Here is a 19,588-nt window from a genome sequence, read left to right on the forward strand (position 1 = left end):
GGAAAAAAAGTTGCCACATGGGCTGCAGAAAAAAAGAAAGACGTCCAGAGATCAGACAGGAAGGTTTACAGTATCCTGTGCTGTTTTTTTGTAGTTTCCATCAGTCAGACAGTCAATTTTTCCTTCAGTTCAACAGCAAAACTCATCCTTTTCACGCCCTTTCCAATAAATGACACCCACTTAACACACACACACACACACATACACACCTTTATGTCTGTGATTTGCAAAGTGCCATTCTCCATCAAGGTCAGTCTGGGTTTATTTCCCAGAAGTCTCTCTCCATCCTTCTCCCATGCAATCTTGACTGAGGGCCCTCCGATTACACGGCAGTGCAGCTGCGCTGTCGCACCCCGAGATACAGTCTGATTGGCTGGACCTTGGCGAATAATCGGCGGGACACGACCTGAAGGACCTAACAGTTTGAGGACAGAGGAAGCAGAATATTATGTCTCTCTTTTGATTAGCTATACAGTGGAAGGCGTACAAAAGGCCTATAGAAAATAAGATTATAAAGTTGCCAGCCGTTGGAGTGCAAGAGGTGAAAATACTTCAGATGCTTAGTAGGCATAAAATAATAGGCTGCATAAAAAGCAAAAAAAAAAAAAAAAAAAAAGCTTAAATCTGGTGCTTACAAGCAGCCTGAGGAGGAGCATTAAGCCAGAAAATCATTGCTCATCCAGCATGGGGTCTCTAACTGTGTTCTCTCTTGGTCTTTGTGAGCCTTATTGTTATGCACCTACTTAGTAATTAATATGTTTTCTACTCATTAGCTGATAGTAGAGAATAAAGAATAAACCTCCCCCCGGTTCAAACGCGACTGTGTGGACTGAAGTCTTACCTCCCTCCACCTCCAGCAGTGCCTTGGTCAGCACACTTCCTGCTACACTGATGGCCTGGCAGATGTAGAAACCAGAGTCCTCGGGGTGGACGTCGGTGATGGTCAGCTCCCCGCTCATGGAGACAGAGTAACGGCCAGACTGTGACGGTGGCTGGCCGGGGAACAACAACATCTAAACACACAGACAAAAAAAGAATGGAAAGTAAGACTAAGGTGATACTGTGTCTGCTTTTGTTAAACAATCAGTTAAACATTTAGTCAGTAAAATGTTAGGAAATAGTGACAAATTCCTTCAAAATTCCCCAAAGCCCAAGGTGGCATCTTCAAATTGCACTGATATAAAATGGAGACAACACAAGAAACATATTTGAGAACAAGGTTGGCACTTTGCACGACAGATTGCTTCAGTGATTTATCAATTATCAAAATTACTGCTGGTTATGTTGGTTTGCTGATGGACTAATTGTTAACACTTTAAGGCTGAAACAAATTTTTATCACTCATTAATCTGCTTATCATTTTCCCTGTCTGTTTACTGTATTTACTGTCATTATTTTCTGTCTAAAAATGACAGAATACAATAAAAAACACCCTTCACAATGTTCCAGAGCCCATGGTATCTTCAAAATGCTTGTTTTGTTCAAACAAGTTCAATAAAAATCAGCAAATATTAACAATGAATGGATTATCAAAAATGTTGCAGATGAATTATCTGTTAATGAACTAATTGACTGTTTTACCACTACACACTTTAGATGTTTATGGGGCACATTTCATCAACTTCTAAACACAGCCAAACAACCAGCCATGCAAGTAGCTCTGTATGGCTGCACTGAGCTATGTGAAATGTTAATGTCTAAGTGCTAACATGCTCACAATGCCAATCAAGTCACCTGGAAGTGCACCAGACATTGAAGCCAATTTTCATAGTGGCCAAACAGTGGTACTGCAATTTCCGGCGTCTGTCACATGATGCCCCGTGGTCCACTTTTTCCCAGAGATTTACGTTAGCAAAGAGGGATCACAACCCCACAGAACGACTTACTTCATTGTCAGGATTTGATCCATTCGGTCCAATAATATTTGGAAAGTCTAGAAGAGCTGCAATATTATATCTTTTTATCTCCATTCAAGTTAGCGGAGCACTAAACCGGAAGTTAGCCATTCAGCTGGCGCATGTTAGCCGCACGGTCACGCTCAGCAAAGCTCGGCCGCCCTAAACCTCTAGTGCCCGTAATCTGTGGGCCGCACAGTACAGAAGTAGTGCCGATAATCCCGATAAGCAACAGTTGAACCATTTTGGCCTCATGATCCACTGAGCAACTAGCCCATATTCAATGCTGTATCCAATTCTCCTAATACATGCATGGTGCTAATGCTAATGGTGTTGTTAGCAGGTACAAGTTTACCATCTTTGTTTGGCATGTTAGCATTTGCTAATTGGCAGGGTTACTGAGTATTTAGTCATAAAAGTACTGGACATACTGAAATTTTGACCTGATGATGGGGCTACATGAAAAGTGAGGGGACGTGTACAGTAGCCCACAAAATTTCATGGCAATCTGTCCAGCAGTTATTGAGACATTTTATTGAAAACCACAAATGTGAACATCTTGGTGGCGCTAGATCTATAGATAGCTACATATTGATTTTGAATATTTGACACAGTTTCAATAGTTATTTTCCGCAGTATTGATACACCAATATCAGCTGCGTTTTCTTGCTCTCTATTACTGTTGATTTTTACTATAGTCATTCTACTGTTCTCAGCTACTAACCCAAAATAAATGCCCTTATGCTAGGTGGTGCTCGAGTATCACCAAAGTCATTAGGAACTAAAATTGCCTTTACAAAAACTGTGTGCCAATCCATCCAACAGTTGTTAAGGAACTTCAGTTTGGACTAAAATAGTGGACCGACAGGCAGACTCCACCACTAACATGGCATAAACAAACTGGAAGAGCTGTGTTGTTTTGGTGTTTTTGGGATGATGCCCACTGACAGATGTTTTATTGCTGTCCCATTCTGTTTTTTTCTGTAAGTGAGACGGATGTGAACAAGGGGGAAGGGATGCACATCAATCCATTCAGCCATCCATTTCATTCCTCTAAGAGGCTTAGACTTTGGTGGAGGGACCAAGGTTATAAGGCTACAGATAATCCCCCAAATACAGCAAAAAGCTCCACAAACAGCCAAGCCATGCCTTAACCGTCCCGCAGACGGAAGCTTATTCATAAAATCTGTGGCTGAACTTCCTGTTTGCTCTCCGACAAGCTTCTAAAAACATCTGAAGCTGCTCCTTCAAGTCAGTGATCCCAGCTGCTGTTGAGCAACAGGGTATTTATAGTTGGGTACAATGTGGAAGGAGGACAGTGTTTGTCTGCAGGTTTGCCCTGAAGAAGCAGTTTCCACACCTGGTGTACTTCCTGCTACCTCTCCCTCCTTCTTTTCTACTTCCTCACCCCCCCCTCCCCTAACCACGACTCTTACACTGCGGTCGCAAGCAGGAGAAACATTTCTCGCCAACGCAATACCGCAGTGCCTTCCAACACTTTGTCTCTAGTCATATCTCTGAGCCAAATGCAAATGTGCTGCACTCTCTTGTTCGCCTCTCACTGATTTCGCTTAGGAAAAATGTGTCTTAAGGAGTGTGGGCAACCAAAGAAAAAAAGTGTCAGAAAAAGTATGATTTAATCAGACAAAACCTGTTCATGTTGCCGTGAGTCTTTCTCGCCTTTAGAACAAAGAAGGTGTGAAACTTTGCCTGTTAAAATATGATAAACAATACAGTATGAGTTTACAAAAATCCCCAAACCACACACAAACAACCTGAGGATCATTGGAGAGCAAATATATTCATACGCACTCATCCAGTGATTTGTAAACAGGAATTTACTGTACTAGATATTGCTGCAATATTCAGCATTAGAGGATCTCTTGTTCCCTGCTCCAGCCTCTTACCTGGCTGCCCTCTTTCTGCCAGAAGATGGCAGGTGGAGGGTTTCCTGTGGTGCCGCATTGGAAGGTGATGCTCCTCCCCTGGGTGGCAATCTGGTCTCGGGGCTTTGTGGCAATCTGAGGAGGTACTGGAGGAGGAAAAGAGGTGTGACCACCCATTAAAAGCCTTATTTCTGAACAGGTCAGACTTATGCTTTGCTCCATATTTTCACTGTGCAATCAACACCTGATATTTTAACCAGTGGTGAATGAAGTATTCATTTCCTTTACTTAAGTAACAGTACCACTGCAACACTGTTAAAAAAACTCGACAAGTAAAAGTCCTTAAGTAAAAGTACAGAAGTATTATTGGCAAAAAAGTGTCAAAAGAACTTAAAAGCCTTCTACAGAAAAATGTTCCCTGTGAGTAATATGTTAATATATTATCAGATTGTTATATTGATGCATCAGTGTAAGCAGCATTACACTGGTGTAGCTGGTGGAGGTGAAGCTTAACTACTTTATGGGTTTGCTGCACCTTGTACTACATTTTGCTCAACATAGGCCCAATCCCAATACCCCCCCTTGTCCACTACCCCTTAGCCCTTGGCCCTACCCCTAGCCCTTGTCCACTACCCCTTGGCCCTTGAAATGAAGCAACGAGGGGTAGGGGTTGAAATCTTTCCCTAGGAATTGGGACACCACTCACTACGTCACGCGTCGGTTACGTTCATGCATACATAACTATTTTAAACAGGAAGCTGCGAGCCATCTACGTTTCCAACCAGCATCTACAATGGAGTCTCTGGTTAAGTTCATCCTACCTATCGCATTTGCTGTATTCATCATGCTTTGTTTGATGAACGACAGACGACAGGGGACTTCTGCTAGCTAGCTAGCTAGCTAACCAGCTAACATTACAAGGCAGCATAGTTATACTAGCTGGCGTGTTATCGTAATGTGAAAAATCCGACAATTTTGCAGAACAGGACCGATGACAGACGCCAGATAGCTAGCTAGCTAACAAGCAACCTGGCGACGGTAACTAGCTATGTATGAACATTTTTCCCTGTCTCTTTCTCTGTGGTAGCCATGGCGACATCTACCCCTCGCTGGCAAGTCAACATTTGAAATCCCTCGCTCCGAAGGGTTAGTTTCATACCCACTACCCCTCGTTAGGCCCCCTACCCCTACACGCAAAAAGGAATTGGGACACCCCTACCCCTCGCGGGAACGCGCAAATGTAGGGGTAGGGCCAAGGGGTAGGGCTAAGGAGGGGTATTGGGACGGACCCTTAACATTATGGAGTCAACGGACGCGCCGGTGCATCCAAATCACATGACCGATTAAAGATGATGTAGCAGCAAGACCCAGCATAGCTGAGTCTCCGTTTCAAACTGTGTTGAAAGTGCGAACTTCAAACTATATAGCATTTTTAAATTGTGTTGATAGGCCGAGTAAAACCATGATTATGATAAGGTGATTATTATGATAAATACTTTTTACCATGCTTTTTCCTGAATATTGTCGTCATGTTTGGTGCGTGTTTGGTGCAGGAACAAACAGTAAAAGCGGGCTATTCCAAGGAAAGTGCTCACAAGCAGAAAGTTCTTGCAAGCAAAAAAAAAAACGTGACACCCCCTTTCCTATTGGTGGTGTTTTGTGTGATTTTAGGTCCAATGTGTTAATACAGCATGTCAAAATGAAAAAATAACTATAAAGTCACACAGGGGAGCTTGTGCTGAAAAAAATGACACCAAACAAAGCAAGGTAAACAGTTTTTAAGGTGAAATTTAAAGGTAAAATCAAAAGTAGTCAGAAAAACGGCCAATTTTTCCCTTGACCCCAGAGGGTTAGACCTGTCGTCCTCGTTTGTGGACATTTTTATTTGCCATCTAGTGGTAGCAAAAGCACAATACACTAATCCATGTAAAAACAAGATGGCAGTCCACAGCCAATTCAAACACAAAAAGAGGAAAGGTACAAAGCCTGATCAAAATTTATGGTTGAAACTTTTAGTTTGATACAAATCTGACCAATTTCAGCGACAGCAACAGGCTAAAACACTGTTTTTTAGGAAGTATTTGTTTGGGAACATTGGGACTTATTTGGTGTATTATCATTTCACACAGGCCAGTAAGGTGTTACAGACTGTTCCTACAGACAGAAGGACATTCATTGACTGAAGTATGGCGCAAAGGAAAATTCATACAGAGTTTTCATACAGTTGCTTTTACACATCCATTTTCAGGCATCGAAATAAACAGCTCTGAACAGTTTTAAACTTGAACAGGGACCCCTAACCCCTAGAGGAACAAAACACTGAACAAATGTCACAGTGTTGGTAATTGTATTTTTGCACAACAATGTTCAGGCATTGAAATAAACAGTTTTATACTTTAACACACACCTGTGACTATTAAAAATAAACCTATTGTCCCCCTACGCGGACATTTTTCGTTTAAAAAACTACCTAGTGTTCAAAGAGAATGCTTATTTTTTAAACTTATCAGGTCCTACTTCTCCCAAATAACTAGGGGAAATTAAAAACGCATGACAAACAAAAGCTCAGGTCTCAAGAGGGTAATGAGGTAGAAGGAAAATTTTAAAAAATGAAATAGATTTTGGACTCTTCATTGATCTTTGGTTTGTTTTTGTGAAATATTTAATAAATTGACCTTTTGGGGCCTCGAACAGTTATTTAAACAATGTTTCAAGGGGACATGTCTCTTTGGTGGAACTGCTAACAACCTATCTGAAATGTGACGAGCCTAAAAGTACAGGTTTCAAAGGGTTGATCTGTAACAATGCACTTGAGTTTCATAAATTCCTCATATATTTTTATAGCAAATTATAATCTCAAGGTAACTACAGCTGTCAGACAAAACATGCAAGTAAAGGCACTGATTGTGTACTAGAGTAAATGTACTCGGTTACTTTCCCACCACTGCTTTTATCCCTGATCTGTATCGACAAAGCCTTCATCAGATCTTAATGAGCAAAGATTTAAGGGCTGCCTCTTTAACCTTCTGAGCTTTCTCACCACACTCTCATGGCCCTCTCATCTTTAATGAGAAACATCACCTCTGTGTCCTCTGAAAATAACAAATCATCACAGTGCTCGGCAGCGGCATTCCGATGACATTTACTTAGTTATTTTGGGAGAGGTCTGGGCAGAGCTGCCAATTTCCAGCTCAGGTCAGATCATTGCGTTAGCCACATCATCACAGCCTCTGTGGATTTACACTGACCACAGCCTTCTACCTCCCGTCTGAATAATTGGCTCACGCCTCCCGTCGGATGAGAAGCTTTTCCAGCCAGGATTCATCCTCTCTACAAATCTCTGCGCAGCACATAGCAACACACACACACACACACACACACTCACACACAGATAGAGACATGAGAGAGCACGCAAACACATATCTGGCTCAATACACAAGGTGTGTGAGTCATCTGTGTTTTGTCGTTATGTTCTCACTAAGATCATGTTCCCAAACACTGAGGACGTCTCACTCTTTCATCAACATCAAAGTGTGATGATTATGTTTTTGAGAAGGTTCTTTTCTTGACATGCCATGATGTCTTAAAACACATCACATACACATACGGTCGTATGACTTATAGAAGTCGATTGCTCTTATTCATCTGGTACCTCTTTTATGTGACATAAACATCATGTTATGTATGATATATATGTTGTTGGCAACTTTATGTTTTTTAATTCATATGATGTTATAATTTTGATCTGACAGAATACTGTGTGTGATCTGTTTAATGCTGTTCTCCTTGTTCAAAGTTAGAAGTCTAGCAGATGGTGTAAAACAGCTTCATATAGAGAAGCTACCGTCTGTTTGGAAGAGAAAATATTTGTAATGGAGCATGGGGCTTTGGGTTTCCTTCCCAATAAAAGAGATTTTGACAAAAAAAAATCAGATTTATTGTTTATCTGCTGTTTCTGGACTTGATCTGTTCAGATCATTCAACACCTGCATCTGAATATGGGAGTGGACTGATCTCTACTTCCTGTTGGACGCTATGGATTTTTTTGTGTTTGTCGAAATCATTAGTGTTGTATATTTTAGTTACATTACATGTGTTAAATTTATCATCCATGTACAGCAGATGATGTTACATAAGCTGGTTACATCACAGGTCCAGTGTACAGGATTTAGAGGCATCTATTGGCAGAAATAATATTCATAGCTATGTTTTCATTAGTTTATAATCTCCTGAAAATAATAATCGACATGTCGGTGAAGATTCTCAGTCAAACTGGACGACTGGACTACGTCAAAATGTAACGACCATTGTTAAACAGAGGAGATGGCCCACGACACCACTTACCACCCACCTGCAATGCAGTCTCTGGATCCTTCCCCATACCCATACGACTTCACACCAATTCACCCCTGGTCCCACCTGACTCTAACGACTCACACAATGGCCAGGTGGGTCAACGACTCGCAGTGTGACCTTAACAACTCGGAAACTAAGAGCTCACATGTGACCCCAACAACTCTATAAGGGTCCACACCCACACAGAGTTTAAAGCCTGCAACACTGTACCAGTCATTTAGAACTGAGGAAGCTTCTTGGATGAGAGGCAAAACGTCCTCAAGAAACGCAAGCAAATCCAGTTGCCTACGACATAGCACTTATGATAATCGACCTGTTTTCATTACGTTAGAATGAGCCATTTATATCTAGAAACCGAGGGTCTTCTCCACAGAGTCTGTCATGTTGTTCTACAGTAGCCCAGAATGGACAAATCAAACATTGGCTCTAGATAGGGCCATTTACATTTTCACATGGGCCACTGTAGTTCTCCTACACACTTAGCTCACAGGAGAAGTTTCAATTGGGTGCAATCTGCAGCCTCACAGCTAGAGGCCACTACATCCTACACACTAGACCTTTAAGACAGTGGCTCCCAACTGGTGGGTCGTGGTCTAAAAGTGGGTCGTGGATCCATTCTAAATGGATCCCAAGTGACTTGCAAATGTGACAAGTTTGTATATGAAAAAAAAAAAAAAAATTCTGCTACACAGCTTTTATTTTGAAGTGTTTCCTGCTGTAGAGTGAGTGACTAAAGGACAGCTACTTGACAGAGACAGCAAACTAGCTGGACGACATGGCCAAACACAAGTATGATGGTGAATATTTTAAACTGTGTGGACCTTGAACAAATGACTAAGGAGAAAAATCTTGACCCTGTGGCTGGAACAGCTGGGAAACACTGATCTAAGACATTATAATTGGAAATTCTTTTATTGTTTTGCTTAGTTAAAAAAACTGTATCAAAAACTCAGTAACACTATCTAACAGTGAGTCTCTCTCCTCTCTAATCTCAAACATGCACACAGGACAAGATTTGAAAATTATGGCGCATTGCACACTACAGGATATTATCAAGATTATCATGCCAGAGGGAGCATGAATGCATCACATGATTTCAGAGGGAGGCAGATGTAAACAAAACAGAGACTGATGTGGTGCAACAACTTGCTGTAATGTTAACAACGCTTTGCAGTGAGAAAAACAAATGCAGAGGGATAAACGGGTCTGGATGAGAAAATGGTCAAAACAGGTTGCCTATTCTTCAGCGAGAACTGGAGGTGAGATTTTAACTGTCAGTTTTATTATCTGTCAACAGTAGTATGCCAGCTAACGTTAGCCTCAAGGGCTACGATGTTGACCACCGCTTAGGAACACCATCAGCTGCTTCATTCTTATATAATCATAACCGTAATTATCTAGAATTTGAATTCTAAATATCAACATGTTTGAAATCAAAGAGGCAGCCCCAGTGAGTCTGTGAGCAGTTTGGGAGGTTAAAAACTGGATCTGTTAACTCCTCATATTACTGGATAATCTGGGCCAAACATCAGTACCAACAAATGTCCTGGACCAGATTTCTCTGATTTCAGGAGAGATGATTCAGGGTTAAATTGGTCCAAAACTCCTGTAGTCTGAATCCGTCTTTTGTTGTTGTCTATATTTTTGTTCATAATTCTTTTGGTAGGGTTAGTTTAGCTCCTTCCCCCCAAATCACATAGAGCACCTTTTCATAACACTCCTGAACATTCATTTCCTCATAAAATAAATGTTAAATAAAAGCATATTAGATATACCAAAGGATGAAAAGCAAATCTCAATAGTTTAACAGTAAAATCAACACTAGAGCTGCTACTACAACTACAAATACTACAACTAGTACTACTACTTAAAGGGGCACTCCACTAATTCTATACATGACAGTTAGTATAGATACTATATGAGGAGTGGGAATAACCCTGATGATGTCTTAAGCCCAGTTCAGACCAAAGATTTGCGACGAGACGAGTTGAACTAGTTCTACTTGCAATACACCTTTCTGCAATGTTCTAAAAACCTTCCGGTTCACACCAATACAACTAGAGCACCGTTTCCACCAGGAACCCTTCAGACATGGTACCTACAGTAGACCCTAGCGTTTCCACTGCAAACAGTACCCCTGGGCAGGGTTGTTGTCACTCACTGTTCCATCCAGCACTCACTGCATTTCCTCAAGTCTGCACCTCGTTTACCGTCCACTGTACAATGCTGCACGCCGACATTTTCCCAACAGAAGGGGAACAAAAACTGAACCGCACAGTACTGCTCGGAGGAAACAGGGCTTAGATGAGACGGTTTATCATCTCTGTGCAACAACTCTCTGTACTTCTGTTCTGATTTCCAGCTTTTAAGGCTTATTTTGTGGCTGAATATAATTTGTAGCTTCTTAAAATATGAATGAGGATAGTGATAGTGAGATACTGGCTACAGATACTGTAACTACAGTTGCATTTGTAGTAGCATCAGATGGACTGTATACATAATAAATATGCCACAATAATACAAATATCCAGCGCCAATTAATCAGTCAACAAGAATACAGCCAGCAGCAGTGCAACCCACCGTCCGACAGGGCAGGACGGTAATCCTGGATGGAGCACCTGCCGCAGCGAACCTTACTACAAGCTGACTGGCTGTAGAAACAGGTGACCGACCTTACATTCTAAAACCCGCCACCCGCGATTTGACCAGCTGAGTTGCAGGTGGCACCATCAGCCAGCTTGAGTCGAGCTCAGACGGTTTTGTCTCGTTGTGACTCTTTGGTCTGAATATGGCTTTAGAGATGTCATCAGGGTTGTTCTGACTTGAGCTTGAGAGCACAAATTTGAAGCATTGAGGGTGTAATGAAATAAAATCTCCTACAGTTCAATTATGTAAAATGTAGGAGCCGGTATTTTTTACAGCTACTAAAAATCAGGATATCTCTGTCTCTCATGAGTTCCCTAATGTCATGGAGGAGGACTTCTAAATGGCGGGAGTGCCCCTTTAATAATCACAGCACTGTGTTATTAGTCAGTATGTAAAAAGGACACATATACATCTACCAGAAATGTCATACAATAATTTAATTTTTAAAAGTATGTAACCTGAAGTCAAATAATGTCTTCATTTAAAAATGAAGACCTCCACTAAGTTGTAATTAAAAACCTTTTAGCTGCATTTTGAACAACTGTAGCTTCAAATGAGAGAGGGATTTACATGGTGGTGTCACACTATCCTCCTGACACACTCCTCTCTACACAGCAGATGTGTGTTTGATAGGAGCCCTTAATCTGCTGTACATTAAGTCGCTGTGTCTGAGGCTTACTTAATGCCTGACTGCAGCAACAGGCATGTTGTCAACAACTCAGTGCCTAATGGAGGAACTTATTTACACCATTAGGCATTGATTGTTGATTTAAAAACCATTAAGAATACCACACAGGAAAGAGCAAATATAAATTAGCATAAAACAAATGCTGAAAGAGAAGAACTAGATGGAGAGTGAACTTACGGAACGGGCCGACTGGAATGATGATATGGTTTGAAACATGATGGAGAGAGATGGAAAATTAATGAGATGGATGAAACGCTGAGCTACAAAACAAAACCAGTGATAGCATGGAAAGGAGCCAGGGAGAAAAGAAAAAAAAGAAGAAGAAGCAGAGTGAATGGAAAACTGCTCGGTTTGGATTTCATTTACACTGATAAAAGCATTAGTGGATGAAGTCGTCTGAGACTATTTAAACCAAGGCACACAGAGAGAAAGAAAAAGGGCACACAGAGAGCGAGGAGGCGAGAGCACAGAGATAAAGAGACAGGAAGAGAGAGGGAGGGAGTCATGTCTTATTAATACTGGGACTGCTCTCTGGCAGTGAGTTAAAGCACACATCTACCAAACATCTGTCAAATGGCGTAATCCATACGGTTTAGCATAAGCTCCTGGCAGCACCGCTGGACAGGGACTCACACAGATACACTGATATAAAAACACCAAGCATTGGACAGGAAATGGGGACTGGCTTTTGCATGATTCTGTTGCCATGTGCCTGTATGCATGAACATGAGCCTTTTTTTTATGCATGCCTAAGTGTGTCTGTGTGTGTGCCCATATACAATATGCATGATGCATTCTTACCGTGGACCTGCAACATGGCCGAGGCCTCTGTCTTGCCCACACTGTTCTCAGATGTGCAGGTATACGTCCCTTCATCCTGCTCTTTCACGCGGAACAAACGGAGGCTGTTGCCGTTGCGGATTTCAAACCTGGGAATGAGAAAAAGGGAGATAATGAAAGATCTAACAGTGGAGCAGAGCAAAAAGAAAATGACCATACTAATCTACACAAAGCGAAGAAAATCTGCCAGTGCCAAAAGATAATGTCATTTCATTCCTTGTCAATCAACCTGCGAGGATTTTTTTTTTTTTTTCCAATCAAGTGACATTATCTTCAAACGACTGGAACAATCTACCTTATATACCTTCGATACTGTCACTGGCTCCTGGAAAATACTTGAAAAAATCAATTAGAAACAACTATTTTAACCCACTGAGGGACTTTTCACTCATTGTTGGACCAAAAAAGCATTTTTATCTCATATCAGTAGATGAAATATGAATTTAAAATGGATTTCGCAGAGCAGAAATATTTAAAATACCAAACACAACCACAGTGCAGAAAGCAACTGCAGCCATTTAACTCTATGCAGGAGAGACACTGAATCAAATCAGTATAATTGACTTAATTTCATAGACTCATAAACCAGAGAAGCAAAAGATAAATGAAATACAAAATACCAAGAAGAAGATTACTGACTAAACAGAAAAAACCTCTTTGCAAATGTGAAAAACAACCATCGTTATTTTTTTTTTAATCATAACAATTACCTGTTCTCAGAATGGACAAATGAGTCACTGTACATTTTTTTCTACCGCCTGCTGTCTCATGCTTCAAATCCAGCATGTGGACATGTTCATCCTGTAATTATATCCCCGTATATTCAGCTACAGCCCGCAGCTGTTGAGCTTATGTTAGCATAAAGAATGGAAACGGCTCTGTCCAAAGGTCACACTTTAAATCTTGTTTGTTAACCTGTACATAAATTGGTGTGAATTTGTGAACTTTAAGGTGCTAGTGGGCAGATTTTCTTCTCTTTGGACAGAGCCAGGCGAGCTGTTCCCCCTTTGTTTCCAGTCTTCACGCTAAGCTACGCTAACTGGCTGCTGGCCATAGCTTCATATTCACCATACAGACATGAGCGCTTACTTGGTTTCTTGCTGATAATGAGGTGAGATGATTAATATAAACTTACAGCAATCAGCCAAAACATTAGAACCACTGACAGATGAGGTGAATGACACTGATCATGTCGTTACAATGCAACATTCTGCCGGGAAACTTTGGGTCCTGGCATTTATGTGGATGCCACTTGACACATACTGGTATAATTTTCAATGTCACATGAAAAATTCATATAATGATACACGATATTTCGACTCATTGACACATTGATGTCACACTGTTACCCACGGCAACAACAAGCATGGCTGAGAGCAGAATTATCATTGACTCCATAGTGGTTCCAAAAAGAGGAGCAGCTTCAGTAGTGTGGAATAAACTGTGGCGTGCTGGATGTTTTATGAACAGCCCCGGACTTCTGAGACTCTTTTAGGGAGTTACTGCTCAGAGGGAACTCATTCAGCGGCTCCTCTGGCAGCAGCACTCCCTTTGGTAATGTAAACCTATGTGATGCTCACGGCTCGACAAAAAACTCCATATATGTGAATGTGCGGTAGTTGTGGTATCATAACAGCCTGTCACAGGTTACAGCGTGATGATTAGAGGAGAAATGGCAGAGCATAAAGGTCCAGATGAAAAAAAACAAACAACTCAATCAACAGGGATTTTGCTAAAAGAGAAGGAAATCACCTGTTGATTTATATATATATAGATCCCAGGGACATTTCTTGTATTTAGGGGCTGTTTAAATGTGTAATTTGTGGTAGAGTTTATTTTGTTGTACTATTAATATTGTACACAGAATCTGTTGTTTACAAACAAAAGAAATGAGACATCATTTTTGTTTATTTTTTACTGAATATTTGAAGGTAAAATAGACAGGTAAAACTGTATAACTCATTGCAATTCTGTTTTCCTAAATTGCAGACCAAGACAGCCCCCCCCCCCCCCCCCCCGCAACAACACTCCCTGATGGCAGTGCCCCTCTAAAACCCCCAGCAGGACAAAGGCCAATGCCACACTGCAAAAATTGCTCAGAAATGTCCTGAGGAACATGACAAAGAGTTCTATGTATCGACCTGTCCTCCAAATTTCCCAGATCTCTGAGTCCTGTGGATTGTAAGGTGATGTACTGAAAGATCACACAGCGGCTCGATAAGTTTTGGATCTGCTATTTTGGAGGCCAGGGCCATTTCTGAGCAGTTTTTGTGATGTGGCATGGTGTATTGTCCTCAGCAAGAAAGCAAACTGCATTTCACAAAATGCTGTGCTACTCTTTCAAAAGAATCTACCTTTTTTTAGCTTCTTTACATTTAATTCTTTTTGGCATTAAACCTGACATAAATGTCAGCACCATAATGGGACAATATATTCAACAGCTGTTGTAGAGCAGCACTGCAGGAAGAGAACAGAACAAAATCACCTGCATTTATTAAATAAATAAAGTATAAAACACCTATAATTTATCACCTCAGCTCAACACACAGTGTTGGCTGCACTGTACAAGTTTTATTTTTACAGTTATAGTATTAAGTTTTAGAGTAATGTTATACTGAAAAGTGAAAAACTGTAATTATTTAACAGGCTTGGCTAAATATACATTATATTGAGTTTAGAAGGAAAACTGGTCACAGGAGGATTGTGCCGACTAATGAATCCTCTTTAGAGTCTTCCATTTATGAATTTATATTAGCAGACTGATAGAGAGACATGAATTAATGAACAATTACTCCACATATGTTTTCTGGGTCACACGTGTTAATAATCCAATACACGACTCGCCTCTGGTGAAGCTGTACTTTTTGTTCAGACTCAGAAAATGCTGGATGTGCATCTAACTCTGTATTGGTCTGTGCTCATGCTCGTCACTCTCACCTCCCGCGGGGAAGCTCCCCTTCGTCTCGCCGCCATCGGACAGTTGGGGGCGGATCTCCGTGGACTTCGCACAGGAAGTCGACAGTCTCTTCCTCCATGACCACCTGGTTCACCGGCCTCCGTACCAACACAGGGCGCTCTGCGGGAAGACGGGATATATAAAATATGTCCGACTTATGTTCTTTAAGGACTTAACGCTGCTGCACAAACATTAACTCACCGTACACCACCAGCTCTGCAGGATCGCTGTCCCTCTCTCCGACCATATTTGTGCCCACACAAACATACATGCCAGCATCGCTCTTCCTGGTGTGAGAGATCATTAGTTTGCCCCCACGCATCTGAAAAACAGCACAGTGAAAGTTGAAGAGATCTTCAGTGTTATTATCACAGCCTTTCATGGAAAAATGCTCCGCTCTAAGTCATTAATCCTTCATATTCAACATACTGTGTGAGTTATTTTGGTATAGTGCTGTACAGTAGTCTGATGCAGCTGAGTATAATATGTCAAATTTCGCTACTTCACACTGTTACTCCATTACAATCCAGAGGAAAATACTGTACTTTTGGCTCTGCTACATCTACTTTACTTTGAAGATTACATATAAAATGTAAAAGGAAAATGCTACTTGCACTTGCAGTAATAATAACCCAATGATATAATATTTAACACTCTAACACTCACAAGGGGCAATTTTCTTCATGTACTTACACTTAAGTGACATTTTCAATGCAGCAGGGTTTTGCTTGCTTTCTACAGTGGAGTACTTTTAAACAAAGGGGTTAAACACTTCCTCCAGCTCTGCCTCTATTACTGATGTCACCGCTGTCCTTCATCAACTTCAGCTTCTGATTTCCAACATTTTGAAAACAAATGGCTTTTAAAATACCACCCGAGATTGTGTCCAGCTGTTGATTTTACACATCAGAGGTGAGAACAAAAATGACAGAAAAACCAGCGTCGTGTTTTGGGCCATAGAAAACCAAGGTGTCCGCATTGAATTATGGTTTATTGAAACTATTGTCACTGTAGAAGAATATCTCTGCCTTTCAGTATTTTCAGTAGGACTGCTGAATGATGGTAATAAAAGGTCCGTTTAAAAAAAGCTCTGAAGAGAAAGGTAAAAACCTGAGTCTTACAACTGATATTTTAGATTACATTTCCTGTTAAATGTATTTTTTTTTCATTTTAGCTATTGTTTACTATATTATATTATATACTTTATATTATTTGGTATAAAAATATACACCTACAGCTTTGTTACTGTCAAACAATCCCATGAAAAGACCAAAAACAACAATGCATCTGTTTTTCCGGCCATTGCCAACGCTCACTCCAGGTGCTTAACCTATATTGTTCTTGGTCCCCTGCACCTGACTGGGTCCATCTGCTAAAGCTTAGCCCATCCCATGGATGTATAAAGAGAGCTGGATACAGCATTGGCAGATGGACCCCGTTCATTCCTATGAAAGTTGCTCAGTGGTGCATGAAGCCAAAATGGTTCAGCTGCCAAGTATAAAATCACTCAGGTGATCAGCACTGCTTCCGCATTGTGCGGCCCAGTGGTGGGGGTTGGTCTTTCAAACAGGGGAAGCTCACATCATAAAATTTGTCATATTGTAGCGAGGCAGTAACTTATACAAGGAACATTTAATTGAAGCCGTTTTTCAGCCACACTCATGCCATAGAACCACAGCAAAACATACCTCAAAGATTTTCAAATGGGGTTAAACACCTGAACTGTGTCGACAAACGGTGAAAATGAGCTATATGGCTTATGGAAATAATGAACTCCGGACAGCACTCTTTCAGAAGACTCACAAATATCATCATGGGACTGAGCTTGAAATGCGAAGCGCTGTCATCAAAAAGAGGTTCAGCCTTTTAGACAATTCCTCCAATCATCATGCATACATCGAGCGTCCTCTCTGACCTACCGCTCCATTAGGTCCCAGGGAAGGTGAGCCTCCCTGGAAGTGACGATTTTGTCTTTATCCAATGACCGTTTCGCTTTGCTGCATGGAAAAAACCTGCTCAGCGCTGTCTCATAGGAATGCTTAGAGGCTCTGCGTCCACCGTGCTGACACGAGAATGTATGACAGGGAGGTCACATTTGAAAACTGGTGATTAACAGCTGATGTTTGAACATCATATTCATGATGCGAACCGCATCCCAGCGCATGTTTAATGCAATGTAAATTCTTATTTTAATGTAAATTCAATAGTGCATATTTGACCATTTCTTCTATGAAATTTTAGGGGAAGTCCAGCCTCCCTTGTTGTCTCAGAGCAATCGCCCCTGGTGTGGCCCATAGAATAGGCACACTAGAGACTTCTGCCCGCTGAGCCAGCTACTTCCAGTTTAGCGTTCCGTTAACTTGAATGGGGATAAAATGATTTAATTTTGTGGCTCTTCCAGACGTTTAAATTGTTATCGGACCAAGTGGATTAAATCCTGATGGGGAAACGAGTCATTTTACCTGGGTTTTGACACTCAAAAAAATGTTTCCACTGATTTACAGACATCTCTTTTGCCATGTAAGTCTATTGGAAAAAGTCTTTTTGGGCTGTGGGGCATCATTTGAAGAACTTAGACGTTGTAATTACACACTTTGGCCACAACAAAATTGGCTTTAAAGCCTGCCGCACTTCCCAAGGACTTGGCCCATCCCCACTTGTGCTTCCTGTCTTGACAGGTTAAGTATCTTGATTGTGTGGCTCTCCAACCCAGAGGGTACAGCTCAGGACCCAGAAGCTACAAATGCCTATAGCCAGCTTAACAGTTGTGGCAAATGGAACTGTTCCACCCAACAGCATGCCTCCCATTGTTGCAGATGTTTCAAGCTGAGATGGTATTGTTGAATTTAGCTTTTGTGAAACTAGTTATTGAGGTGCTGCCAAACGACACGGGGGACTGAGCCAGGTGTAGTTTAAAAAGCTGTCACACACAGGCAGTATTTTTCTCTTTGCTAGACTAACTACATACAAGGGTGCTGTTTGTCTGTTTTTTGATTTTCCATCAAGTAAAGCTGTATAGTGAGGTTTTTATTTTCACTTTTAGTTTTGTTTAGTTAGACTTATTGTAAGAATCCTCTTTTGGTTATATTTCTTTCTTTGAATTGAACAGCACCCACAAGCCCTCTTTTCTTCATAGTTTGCTTCAAATTTTTGTTTGTATCACATATTCACACTCCTTTGTTAATAAATATCTTTATTTTACCTTTAAACTTCTGGTTTTATGTTGCCTTCCTTTTCCTTTAAAAGCTTGGTCGTAACAGTCAGGCTGTCTCTGTCGCTCTCAGCCACAAGGCCATGTGCTCCCATTGAAGACATACAGATAAATCTATTGCGTGACTTATTTTCATTTTTTTTAAAAGGCTAAATAATTTAATTTAACAGCTGAGCACTGTTGTTTACTTTAACTGGAGTAATTAGTGGATTTGTTAGAGATTTATACACATTTGCTCCAGTGAGAAATCATGGCAATAATTTTGGAAATTTGGTTAAAATTTGAGCCAAATTTTGGAAACTTGACTGAATCATGGCTACTCAACATGTAGTGTTAAAGAGATTAAATGGCCCTGTGTGTGTGTGTGTGTGTGTGTGCGCATAACTTTTAGTTTGACTTGCTCAGTGATCATGTTGAACTCACAGAGATGCGTTCATCCTTGGTGCTGACTCTGACGTTGTTGCGTTTCCAGGACACGGTGGGCTCAGGGTGACCACGTGGAGGTACGCACTCTAAGACTGCAGGCTCACCAGCAGCCACCACCACATCGCTCGGGGCCTGCCGGAAATCATCTCTCAGGACTAAGGAGAAAACACAAAGAAAATCTAATTAGCTTCAGAAGCTCTGTCTGTCTGATGTACTCTAAACAAAGACTGTACATCAGACCCACAGATCGGTGAGCAGCCACAAAGACACACCACCAATATCCTGACCAACACCAATTCATCTTGGAAATCATTTAGACTTGTTTTCTTGAGTGAACCATCTTCTTGCAGAGAGTTGGCCTAAAACAAGCTTATTGAGATTAAGTCGATTATTGTGTTTGCATGTGCATGACTGCTCAAATCCCTGGCAACGTCCTTGTTAGACTGCGCTCTGTTTTAATGTTTTCCCAGGCCTGTGTCCTACTCTGCTGTCTCTCCTGTCAGAGCAGATGAATAATGCACATCTCTCAGTCCAACATGGAGTAAACAAATAACAGCGCATTCATAATTTAGCCCATGTGTGAGAGAGAAAAAATGGCCTCTGCATTAATGAAAGGATTGTGTCTCTGATTTCAAACGCTATCTTACAAAGCCCGAACACTCTGCCTTGAATAAAATCAGAACT

General features: G+C 41.1%; 1 protein-coding gene across 5 annotated transcripts in view; it reads right to left on the reverse strand.

Annotated features, from left to right (window-relative positions):
- Positions 1-19,588, reverse strand: part of zgc:77784 (uncharacterized protein LOC402947 homolog) — a 75,052-nt gene that overhangs the window by 25,876 nt on the left and 29,588 nt on the right. For 4 of the 5 annotated variants that reach the window (XM_050070424.1, XM_050070442.1, XM_050070416.1 and 1 more), the window contains exons 3-10: positions 18,902-19,059; positions 15,469-15,589; positions 15,249-15,387; positions 12,273-12,400; positions 11,649-11,660; positions 3,803-3,927; positions 842-1,013; positions 210-415 (exon numbers count right to left, since the gene is read on the reverse strand). In XM_050070424.1, the coding sequence (XP_049926381.1) occupies positions 210-415; positions 842-1,013; positions 3,803-3,927; positions 11,649-11,660; positions 12,273-12,400; positions 15,249-15,387; positions 15,469-15,589; positions 18,902-19,059 (1,061 nt within the window). The remainder of the gene's footprint in view (positions 1-209; positions 416-841; positions 1,014-3,802; positions 3,928-11,648; positions 11,661-12,272; positions 12,401-15,248; positions 15,388-15,468; positions 15,590-18,901; positions 19,060-19,588) is intronic. The other variant, XM_050070434.1, reaches the window with a different exon arrangement.

Source organism: Epinephelus moara, chromosome 2 (assembly GCF_006386435.1).
Source record: "Epinephelus moara isolate mb chromosome 2, YSFRI_EMoa_1.0, whole genome shotgun sequence".
In the NCBI taxonomy this organism is placed as follows: Eukaryota; Metazoa; Chordata; class Actinopteri; order Perciformes; family Serranidae; genus Epinephelus; species Epinephelus moara.